The 12,045-nt window shown below is 39.5% G+C and overlaps 1 protein-coding gene across 2 annotated transcripts in view; it reads left to right on the forward strand.

Moving 5' to 3' along the window:
- The window catches only part of DSG2 (desmoglein 2), a 53,093-nt gene that overhangs the window by 13,096 nt on the left and 27,952 nt on the right, over positions 1 to 12,045 (forward strand). For both annotated transcript variants that reach the window (XM_060173659.1, XM_016187201.2), the window contains exons 2-5: positions 4,370 to 4,405; positions 6,431 to 6,565; positions 9,676 to 9,837; positions 9,975 to 10,119. In XM_060173659.1, the coding sequence (XP_060029642.1) occupies positions 4,370 to 4,405; positions 6,431 to 6,565; positions 9,676 to 9,837; positions 9,975 to 10,119 (478 nt within the window). The remainder of the gene's footprint in view (positions 1 to 4,369; positions 4,406 to 6,430; positions 6,566 to 9,675; positions 9,838 to 9,974; positions 10,120 to 12,045) is intronic.

The following is a 12,045-nucleotide window of genomic DNA, read 5'->3' on the forward strand; positions in this document are numbered from 1 at the left end:
AGGCTACTTTCTGGTGCATGTAAAAAAAAAAACTAAAAGTTTATTAAACAAAAAAAAAATTTAATATTGCATAAGAAGTGGTCCAGAGATGAGTTGGCTTCAGACTTACCTAACTCAAAGATGTTAAAGTTTTATTTTGGCTCCCCTGGCATTTTATTGGCTTTCTTCTCATAATCATTGATAAGTATATCCTTTCCAGATGTCACATCCTGGCTCAACAGTTCCAGAAGCAGATGAACAGAAGGCTGTGCATATGCTTCTCCTGTTAGTGACGTTAATCTTTCCAAAGAGCCTACTGGCAAAAAATTCCATGCTGAGTGAACACTCATTGCCCTGCTCCCAAGTTCTTTTGTTGCACTTCAAACTCCCATCTCCAAGTGCTTCTTTAGAAAGTACACCTTTGGAAAATAATTATGTTTGGGGGCCAGGAGGTGGCGCAGATGTTACAGTACGCAAGGACCCGGGTTCAAGCCCCTGGTCCCTACCTGCAGGGAAAAAAAAACTTCACAAGCGGTGAAGCAGGGCTGCAGGTGTCTCGCTGTCTCTCTCCCTCTCTGTCTCCCCCTTCCCTCTAGATTTCTGGCTGTCTCTATTCAAAAAATAAAGATGAAAAAAAGAAAAGAATTATGTTTCATTGAGGCCATAAAATGAGCCCCTCATGGTGGAGTTAGTACCCTCAAAAGAAGACACACCCTGTCCCTGGAGGTGAGGCAGTGGCGGAGAGTTGATCCCTAGCATCGCATGTTCCAGAGTGATGTTCTGTTCTCTCTCTATCCTCTCCCTTTCTATCTCCCTTTCTCTCCCTCCCCCCCCCCCCAAACACCAAATGGATTCCATCTCTATCCTGCCCTTTCATCCTTCCTCTCCCCATGTGAGAACACATAGTAAAAAGTAGTGCAAGCTAAGAGCAGAATCCTTGTGGGGGATCAGTACCAGATAACTCATTAATCTTGGACTGTCCAGCTTCCAGATCTATAAGAAACGAATCCTGTTATTTAAGACATTATTAAACTTGTGGTAATCTAAGCTAATTAATATACACTTTTATGTGCCTAAGTTAATCACCATCAAATTGAATGAGACTGTCTCTTTGTCATTTGACTGGTGCATCTAAGTGTCTGAGAATATAATAAAAGGAAGAAGAGACTAAAAAATGTGTGTGGACTCCCCTTTCACAGTATGATTCATTCACAAAGTATAGAGCAGGGCAAGAAAGAAATCTGATTAGCTTTATAGCAGAGAAACAAAGGCTACTTTAGCCAATTTTAATATCATGTGCTACTGTTAAAATGTGACCAAAAGCATACTTCATACTCCACTGGCATTCTTTCCAAAGCACATTATGATCTAACCATGAAAATGACCACAAATAAACCCAAGTTAGAGACCATTCTGCAGGATAGTTATCCATTATCTCTTAAACCTGTGGAAGTCATAAAGAAAATTGGTCAGAAGAGACTAGAAGGCAGGTCAAGTCAATTCAGTGAGGCATCCTAGGCAAGTAATTGTGATGTGTAGAATGGATTCTGGAACCAAAAATAGATAATTGGGAAAATAGTAGAATTCTGGATAAAATACATAATTTGGTCAGCTGTATTACCTCAGTGTATTACTGAAAATCTTAGTTTCAACAAGTGTGTAGTGGTTGTTTAAAATATTAGGGGAAAATGGGTGAGGAGACTCTTGCAACATTTGCATAAATCTAAAATGATTCGGAAAATTTTAAATCCAATATTAAGAATAAAGTTACAAAATTAAATATAGGATTCTCTGCTTTCAAGTTATTAGCACCCATTCACAACATGATCCCTGTATTTTCTACTCTCTAACGATATAAAGCAGACTTTATTATCTCTATCACTAAGCAGTCAATTGATGACCCATATCATAGTCTCTGAATTTACTACTCAACAACTTACAACTTTAGCATCAGCTCAGAACTAGTGAGAAATGCAAAATGTAAGGCTGAATTCCTTTTAGCAAGATTCCAGCAAACAAAATATACCAGACAGTTGCAGAAACCCTGTGGCCATGGAATTTTCTGCAGTACTTATCAAATCGTGTCTAAAAAGCACGTTCCAATATGAAGCTGTGAAGATACCCTTATGAAGAATTTATGTTTCATATCTGTGACTTTGGGAGAATTACCAAAGTTTCCAGTGGAAGGGACGGGGATACAGAACAACTCTGGTGGTGGGAATGCTCTAAATCAATATGAAATTACTAATAAAAAAAAAGTATGTTTGATTAAAGTAGTGCTGTAAACTACTCCCTTGTAGTTTACCCTATTGAGGCTTATACTATAGTCAATGATAATACTTACTTAAAATAGCACATCAGTGTCATTAATGTGAGTACCCATTCATTGGGGAAACTGACGATCCTTCCTAGCCGACTGAATCCACATGGATCCCAGTCACTTTCAAAGCCAGCAACAAGTAGCTCCTGACAGCTTTCAACCTGACCTGTTGACTGGCTACGGAAGAAGGGCAAACGCTAGAAGAAGAAGAAGTGTCATTAATGTCAATAAACTAGTATTGTGCTAGCCAAATAAAATTTTAGAGAAGAGGAAATAATCATGCCACCTTGTTGGTAGAATAGTCTAGCCAGTGAAATACATTTTTTAGCCATTTTTCATTTGTGACTAATAGTGGTTTACAATATTGTATCAATAAGATTACAGGGTATAGTTACCCACTGCATCCGCCACCAAGATTCTGTGCCCCCCCCCCACCCTTCTGACCATAATTACTAGAGTTCTCACAAAGTCTTACAGTTTGTTTGCTTCTGGTTTTGTTCTTTGGTTTTTGTTGTTGTTCTGTTTTGCAAGTTCATGTGTTTCACTTCTCTATATTCTACATATGAGAGCAACCATTCTGTAGTTGTCTTTTAACTCTTTATTTATTTGGCTAGTTCCATCTATGTTGTTCCAAAGGACACAATATCATCTTTTTTTTTTTTTAATTGAGGCGGTTAGTGCCTTAAAGGAGATTCATTCCATAATGCATACAACTTTATTATATACCAGGTCCCCAAAGTTTTCTCCCTTGCCTCGCTCCCCCCTCCTCCCCAGAGTCCTTTGCTTTGGTGCACTACACCATGTCTAGTCCATGTTTCACTTTGTGTCCTCCTTCCCCATCCCTACTTTATTAAGTCCCTCTAATAAGAACATTTGGTATTCTTCCTCTTTTTGGCTTATCTCACTCAACATTATATCCTCAAGTCTCATCCAAGAGGATGCAAAGGAGACAACTTCATCATTTCTACCGGTTGAGTAGTATTCCATTGTGTATATATACTGCCATTATTTTAGCCACTTGTCTGATGTTGAACATCTGGGTTGCTTCCAGGTTCTGGAGATTACAAATTGTGCTGATATATATATATATCTTCTGATAGGTATTTATGTTTCCTTTAGAAAAATCCTCAAGAAAGGAATTGCTGGGTTGTAGGGTGGGTCCATTTCTAGTGCCCTGATAAGTCTCCAGATTGCTTCCCACAATGGTTGAACCGTTTTGCACTCTCACCAGTTGTGCAGAAGTGTCCCTTTTTCCCACATCCTCTTCAACATCTGTCATTTCTGTCCTTTGTGATGAATGACATTCTCACAAGTGTAAAGCAGTATGTCACTGTTGACGATATTTGCATTTCTCTGATCATCAGTGACTTTGAGCACTTTCTCATATATCAGTCTCGTCTTTTTTGATTGCGGAGCAGTATTCCATGAAAGGCATATCCCATAACTTTATTTTTAACATTGTCTCTTGGCATAAGATTGGAAAATCTTGGGTCTAGTCGTTAATATTTCTTTTCAAAAGTTCCTATGAGGGAGTGGGGAGATAACATAATAACTATTCAAAAAGATTTTCTGCTCTGAAGTGGCAGGTTCGGTCCCCAGCATAAGCCAGAGTTGTACAGCTTCATAAGCCAGAGCTGTACAGTGCTCTGTGAAAGGAAGAAATAAAAAAAATAAAGGAGGAGGAGAAATAAAGAAAAGTTTCTATCAGAGACGTGCAGAAAAAAGTGGTTTATTCTGTTTTACTTTCACCTGTTTTTCATCCAGTAACACCTCTGAAAATAAACTCTGGAAGCACATCCTGGAGAAAGTTCAGATCATGTGCAGATTATATTTCCGGTCATTGTTAAGTGGGTAAACTCTTCCCCTAGTGGGAATGTAAATTCTTCCACCGGTTTTAGTTGTTCAGGAAAGCTAAAGGGAGAAATTCATTTTGTTTCCTCTTTAAACAAGGATATCAATGGAAATCTGTATTTATGTATCTTCTTTTTTGTAACCTAGGTGGCAGGTTATTCATAAAGTATTTAAACTGAATTATCTACTCAAAAACAATAAAGAATTTATGTTTTCCAGATTGGCTTTACCTTTGGATACGGACTCCATTTTGAGGTAAGGAGCAAGGAAGATTGCTTCTATCCTTTGAACTCAGACTTAATTTCATGGAAATTAATTTTTATTTTATCAGATTGAGACGGCACAGTCTCTGGGAGTTGGGTGGTAGCACCGTGGGTTAAGCGCACATGGCACAAAGCTCAAGGACCGGTTAGGATCCCGGTTCAAGCCCCCAGCTCCCCAACTGCAGGGGAGTTGCTTCACAGGCGGTGAAGCAGGTCTCTCTCTGTCTCTCTTCCTCTCTATCTCCCCCTTCTCTCTCAATTTCTCTCTGTCTCTATCCAATAACAAATAAATTTTAAAAATTAGAAAAAAAGAAAATGCAGTCTCTTAGATCCAGCTGTTATTCTAATAAGTGCACAAGTACATGTAGTAAGTAATCTTGAATGCAACTTATTTGACAATCTAAATGCCTTTCCTAGGGAAAGCATAAAGCCATCGATATATAATACCTGGAATGATACCCATAGTGAAGCACTGGATGAAAGATCAAGGCACAGACTGAGATACATAGTATAATTATATTTCTGTAGCGGAAAAGTAGCCTTTATGCATATGAAACCATAAGAAAATATCCTAAAAGAGAGTCATCACTCTGTTAATGATGCATGAGTGAAAAAAGGAAATGTTTGCATGCTTGTATTACAAACTTGAATGTTACTTTAATATCTTGTTATGCATTCTTTTAAGTAAGAGGTGTATTTCCCAGCTAAAAATAGAACATGATGTAGTGATAATCAGTACATTTTGAAATACAATATATGCCACCCATAGCAAAAAAGATGATAAAAATGTACTTATCACTTCTGATCAAAGATACAAAGTTTCTCCTATGTTGAAATTTTCTTTGGATAAAGCAGATATGTATTCCTTAAACTCCAAGTAGTAATGTATAAAATCATTTTAATCTTAAAAACTCTGAGAACAGGGGGCTGGGCTGCAGTGCACCGGGTTAAGTGCACATAGTACGAAGCATAAGGACAATTTAATCCTCTACCCCATCTTTATAATAAAGCCAACTCTGACTGTTGTACTTGTTTTAGTCAGATTCATAGGTATCAGCAGTTGCTAATATTAATACATTTAATAATCTATTCTTAAAGATCTATCCACCTCTTTATTAAGAAAGGACAGTGAGAAAGACCAGAGCCCTGCTTGACCTTGGCAAAAGGTGGTACCAGGGATTGATCCTGGGTCCTCTGAGGCCTCAGGTTTGCAAGTTGGTGCTCTAACAGGATGAACTGTTTTCTAGACCCTGATAATTCATTTTAAAACTGTAAACTACCACAGGAAAAAAAATGGAATTGTATCCAATTGCTTAAAGAAATTATGGAAGTGGTATAGAACCTTTAGTTTGTCTATTTCTGAGGTCACTAGATTATTCACAGCTTTTTTAACTCTCCATTCTGGTAAATCTTTTCTTACTGACAAAAACAAAACCACCTGGTTAATGGTTTGGAGACAATCTCTTGGAAAAGAAGCCTGTAAAGAAATATAAAATGTAAATATTATATATCACATGAAAGCAAAGGACTTTGCAGAAGGAGGGTAAAGGCTGTGATGAAAGGGAAGAAAGAGGGGAAGGGAAAGGAAAGGAAGGGGAGGGGAGGGGAGAGGAGAGGAGAGGAGAGGAGAGGAGAGGAGAGGAGAGGAGAGGAGAGGAGAGAAAGGAAAAGAAAGGAAAGGAAAGGAAAGGAAAGGAAAGGAAAGGAAAGGAAAGGAAAGGAAAGGAAAGGAAAGGAGTGAAAGAAAAAGAAAGAAAGAGAAAGAAAGAAGAGGGGAGGGAGGGAGAGAAAGAAAGATAAAAGGAAAGGAAAAGAAAAAAGGAAGGGAGGGAAACAAGGACAGAAAAGGAAAACAAAAAGCAAAGCTTGAATGGACAGAAGTGCCCCAAAGCAAAAGACTAAGCCCAGAGGGCAGAGAGCCTCAGTGTCATAGAGTAGTCATGTGTTAGTAAAATACAGGATGCCATTCCAATGTCTTCAGATACTGAGTGCTTGTTGGTGATGTTTTCTGTTGTAGGTGTTGAACTCAAGAAGGGAAAATCAGTTGCTTCCTAAGCATACTCACTTAGTGCGGCAGAAGCGTGCCTGGATCACCTCCCCTGTGAATCTTCGGGAGGGAGAGGATCTATCCAAAAATAATCCTATTGCCAAGGTACCTTATAAAGAGAAATGGGGGGGGGGCGGGTGGTGGCACACCTGGTTGAGGGCACAATACAATGCACAAAGACCCAGGTTCAAGCCCCCGGTCCCCACCTGCAGGGGGAAAGCTTTGCGAGTGGTGAAGCAGTGCTGCAGGTGTCTCTCTGTCTCTCTCCCTCTCTATCACCCCTTTCTCTCTCAATTTCTGGCTGCCTCTATCCAATAAATAAATAAAAATAATTTTAAGAGAGAGAGAGAGAAGGAGGAAATCCATGTATATTACAAAATACTTCTTTTTTTAGATTTATTTATATATATAAAAAAATCGACAAGATCATAGAATAAGAGGGATATAATTCCCACCACCAGAGTTCCGTATCTCATCCCCTCCACTGGAAGCTTTCTTATTCTTTATCCCTCTGGGAGTATGGACCCAAGATCGTGATGGGGTGCAGAAGGTGGAAAGTCTGGTTTCTGTAAATACTTCTCTGCTGAACATGGGCATTGACAGGTCTATCACTACTCCCAGCCTGGCGAGACTTCTTTCTATCCTCAAGTCCAAGTGTAAGGAAAATTATACAGTGTTCTGCCAAGGCTTTTAATATAATTTCAGATGTGCTTGAAAATTAACAGAATTTAATTACTTTTGACCAGAAAGTACCAAATGGACCAACCTTCCTTAATTCCTCCCCCACCCCCCCCACCCCCTCTTTTTTTCCTTCTCTCCTTTTTCTGTCATGATCATGGATTAGTCAATCCAGGCCAACTTTTTCCGATAGGGGGGAAGGCAGCACAGCATCCAAGTTTCCCCCAGTGCGGTGAGGGGCAGCCTGAACGTGGTTTGTGCACACTGCAAACAGGCATTTTCCTAGGCAACCTTTCGTGCCTCTGGTAGACGCTTTGCTATTCTGAAAATGCAGCATTATTGACAAAAGTTGGGGCTGGTAGGGACGTTGTTTTAACTGAACAGTTAGGAGATCTGGCACCAGCTGAATTACTATCTAACAAAGTATTGAAGCGCTCAAAGAAAATACTACCTATAAAGAAAAATAAAGGTTATTTTTCCTGCTACACTCCTAGATTCTCTGGCTAGAGCACTGTAAATAAACTGTCTGGCTAAAGAAAAATCATCAAGAGAAGACAAACAAGTGTGTCAACCTTTTTGTCGTGAGTTTGTCACATGGGAGAAGTGCAAAAGTTTCGTTAGAAGTTGGGCTTGTATAGCATCTTAGCAAAGAAGTCATTCATTTTTACAGAAGTAACAAAACAAAGAAAAAGAACCCAAAGTCTCTAGGGGAAGCAGATCGTTAAGAAAACAGATAATCTGGGGAACTATGGTAGAAGATTAGTTAGTAAAAATTGTTACTTAGATTTCTGTGGCTCTGTCTCCTGCCAGGTAAGGGTTTAATGTTTGTTCTGTGATTAGCTGTCGTCCTTTCTAGTTCAGGGAGTTGGCGAGATTTTATAAATGTGCTCATAGATCAATTAGAGAGGTCGAATCTTTTCTTCTCTCTGCTTTTTAATTGTCTTTTGACTCAAAATAATTTGCACCAAAGTGGCATAGTTTAAATTGGCATATTCTGTCAACTGGGTTAGGTTAGACCCTATATATTAGGGGGAAAATGTATAGAGGGGCTGGAAAGTAACACATCTTATAGAAAGCACATGTTACAACGTGCAAGGACCCTGGTATGGCCCCCGGTTCCCCTCCCTGTGCCCCCCACCCCCCCCCACACACACACACACCTACACTGTAAGGGAAAACCTTCACTGGCACTAAGGCAGTGCTGCAGGTGTCTTGTCTTTCTATCTCTCCCTCTTTATCTCCTTATTCCTTCTCAATCTCTATCTCAATCCAAAATAAATTTTAAAAAAAGAAAAAGAGTGGTCCGAGAGGTGGTGCAGTGGATAAAGTATTGGACTCTCAAGCATGAGGTCCTGAGTTCAGTCCCAAGCAGCACATGTACCATAGTGATGTCCGGTTCTTTCTCTCTCCTCCTATCTTTTGCATTAATAAATAAATAAAATCTAAAAAAAAAAGAAAGAAAGAAAGAAAAAGGAAAAAATGATAGAATATATACATCCTACATATTAGGGATTTTTTCCCCAATTTTCTACTAGGTAGGGTGACCTCACATTCTACCTGAGACAGTATTGATTTATTCCTGTTGACCAGGATTAACAACTAATAATTAACAACTACCGATTCACTCTCAGAATGACCTTTTTTAAAAAAAAAACAAAAAACATACGACTGGTGTCATTTTTTCCATTATGTCTCTTAGATACAACACGTGCCAACCTGAACTTGACTTTTTTCATTAAAGCTGTTCTCCATATTGTTCTGTCCATTTCAGCAAATGGCACTACAATTCTGACCAATTTTTTCCTATCAATTTTGCCCTCAGTATATTCCAAACCCATTCACTGCCTTCCACTGCCTTCACTGCCTTGCCTCAGCCTAGTCCAGGCCATCTCTGTCTGGTTTCAATCCCTGATCCATCTCCCTAATTTCACTCTTGTTCCCCACCCCTATTCCTGCACTCGGTCCCAGTCCATTTTCCAGAAATCATCCAGAACAATTCTGTGAAATGACAGATCCAAACATGCTCGTCTGCTTAGTGAGACTCTCTCAAGTCTCCTGCTTCAGTAGAAGCAGTGAACTCTAAGCTGACCTCCTAGAGCTTTAAGGTGTGTTGACCTTGACCTTGTGTCTGAACCTGGTGATCCTGTTCCACTTTCCCCTCTCTGCTACATTCCCTAAACTGACGCCTGTTCATTCCAGCCTCCCACCCTTAGTGTTTGCCAGTCCACTTCCTGAAATCCCTGTTCCACAGATATTTACAGTGTCTCACAGTAACACGTCTCTGCTGAAGTGTCACACCCTAAGAGTTTACTTCCCTGCCTCGCTCTAGCTCTCTCAATCCCCTTACTCTGTTTCAGATGTGCTTATGGTAAATTCCATTCCTATTTCATCCCATCTATAGCATATTTTGTCAGATGTTGCCTGACTCCTTTCATAGAGTATAAGTTAGTCCCTAGGGTTCACAGCTTGAGGGAAATTTTCCACTGAAATATTGACTTGAGCATTATAAAGAGTAACTCCTTTTATTTCTATGTTAGATACATTCTGATATTGCTGAAGAAAGAGGACTAAAAATTACATACAAGTACACTGGAAAAGGAATTACAGAGCCACCCTTTGGTATATTTGTCTTTAATAAAGATACAGGAGATTTGAACATTACCAAGGTTCTTGATCGAGAAGAAACACCATCTTTTCTGGTAAGAACAATTATAACTAGTTTTTGGCTTTAAAAAAAAAAAGTTATGCTTTGTTTCTCTGATTATTCTGAATTCTATAGTAGTTTACCTGATTAACTGGAATTGAATCTCTTCTGTTAATTATGTCACAATTTCAGCTCATTGGTCATGCTTTGGATGAAAGTGGAAATGACGTGGAGAGACCACTAGAACTCCGCATCAAGGTTCTTGATATTAATGACAATGAGCCTGTGTTCACACAGGATGTCTTTGTTGGATCTGTTGAAGAGTTGAGTGCAGCACGTAAGTCTCCTTATGTTTATGAATGAATACCCAGAGTCGTTTTATATTTATTTATTTATTTATTGAGAGAGATGCTGAGGAGAGAGAGACAGAGAGAAACACCAGAGCACTGTTCAGCTCTGGCTTATGGTGGTACAGAGGATTGAACCTGGGACTTTGGAGCCTCAGGCATGAAAGTCTGTTTGCATAACCATTATGCTATCTCCCCCCACCAGAGTTTTATCTTCATTTTGTAACTGAACGCTAAATCCTATGTCTTGATGGAGATTATGTATTGTTCAGGAGGCAAGTAATAATAAACCTATTGCCCTAGATTTGAAGCTGCTTTTTTATGGTAGGTTCCAAAGACTTTACATTGAACTATTATTCTTTTCCCTAAAAACAGACATAGTAGATTGTTGTGGCAGGTTATAACTCTGTAACAGTTTTATTCACACTGCCCCAAAGCAAAGAACTCTGGAGAAGGAGGGGGATAGGACAGAGTGGAGAGGTGTCTAACTGCACAGTGCTGGAAAAGGATCAAAGTTGAGGGTGAGAGTGCTTTGCAGGCACCTAGCATGTAAAGTCCCTATGTGTCAACAACTACTCTGTACACCACTACTCCCCAATAAAATGATTTGGAAAAAACACATGATTTACAAAAGTAAGTGGATAGTTAACTTTTGCCCATAGGCAGTCGTTTACTGACTTGTAAGTTATTTCTTTTTCTTTCTTTGCTTCCAGGATTATCACTGGGGCTCAGTGCCTGCACTACGAATCCACTGCTCCTGGAGGCTATTTTTCCCTTTCTGTTGCCCTTGTTTATCGTTGTTGTTGTTATTATTATTATTGTTGTTGTTATTGATGTCATCATTGTTGGATAGGACAGAGAGAAATCAAGAGAGGAGAAGAAGACAGAGAGGGGGAGAGAAAGATAGACACCTGCAGACCTGCTTCACCAACTGTGAAGCGACTCCCCTGCAGGTGGAGGGCCAGAGTCTCAAACCGTGATCTTTAACTCCGGTCCTTGCGCTTGGCGCCCTGTGCACTTAACCCACTGCGCTACTGCTCGACCCCCACTTGTAAGTCATTTCTATTATTGTTTTAGTTATAGTAGTATTGCAAAATAACATTTAAGTGGTGTGTTACAAAAAATCAACATGCAAGTACACTATCTGAAGTTCATCACTGGACATCCATTGACTTGTTTGCACCTTAGTAAGAACATGTTTGGTTTTGTTCATTCTTCTCTTTTTTTTAATATTTATTTATTTATTTATTCCCTTTTGTTGCCCTTGTTTTATTGTTGTAGTTATTATTGTTGTTGTTATTGATGTCCTCATTGTTGGATAGGACAGAGAGAAATGGAGAGAAATGGGGAAGACAGAGGGGAAGAGAAAGACGCCTACAGACCTGCTTCACTGCTGTGAAGCGACTCCCCTGCGGGTGGGTATCGGTCACTTGAACTAAGATCCTTCCGCGGGTCCTTGCACTTTGCGCCACCTGCGCTTAACCCACTGCTCCACCGCCCGACTCCCCATTCTTCTTCCTTTTTAAAAATATATTTGTTATTTCATTTATTTGTTTTGGGTAGAGACAGAAAGAACTTAAGAGGGAAGGAAGAGATAGGGAGATAGAAAAGAGACACCTACAGCATTACTTCAGTGCTTGTGAATCTTCCCCCTGCAAGTAGAAACTAAAGGCTTTCATTCTTCTTTCACTGTATTACTTTTTAGAATTAAAAACAAATTTATAGGGCTAAGGAGACAACATACTGGTTATGCAGAAAACTTTCATGCCTGTAGTTATGAGGCCCTAGGTTCAATCCCCAGCACCACCATAAGTCAGTACGAAGCTGTGTTCTGGTCTCTGTATTTATGTCTTTCTCTCTGTATCTCTCTTGTTGAAATAAATAAATAAATATTTCTTCAAAATGTTAGACTCTAG

Source organism: Erinaceus europaeus, chromosome 15 (assembly GCF_950295315.1).
Source record: "Erinaceus europaeus chromosome 15, mEriEur2.1, whole genome shotgun sequence".
Taxonomy (NCBI): Eukaryota; Metazoa; Chordata; class Mammalia; order Eulipotyphla; family Erinaceidae; genus Erinaceus; species Erinaceus europaeus.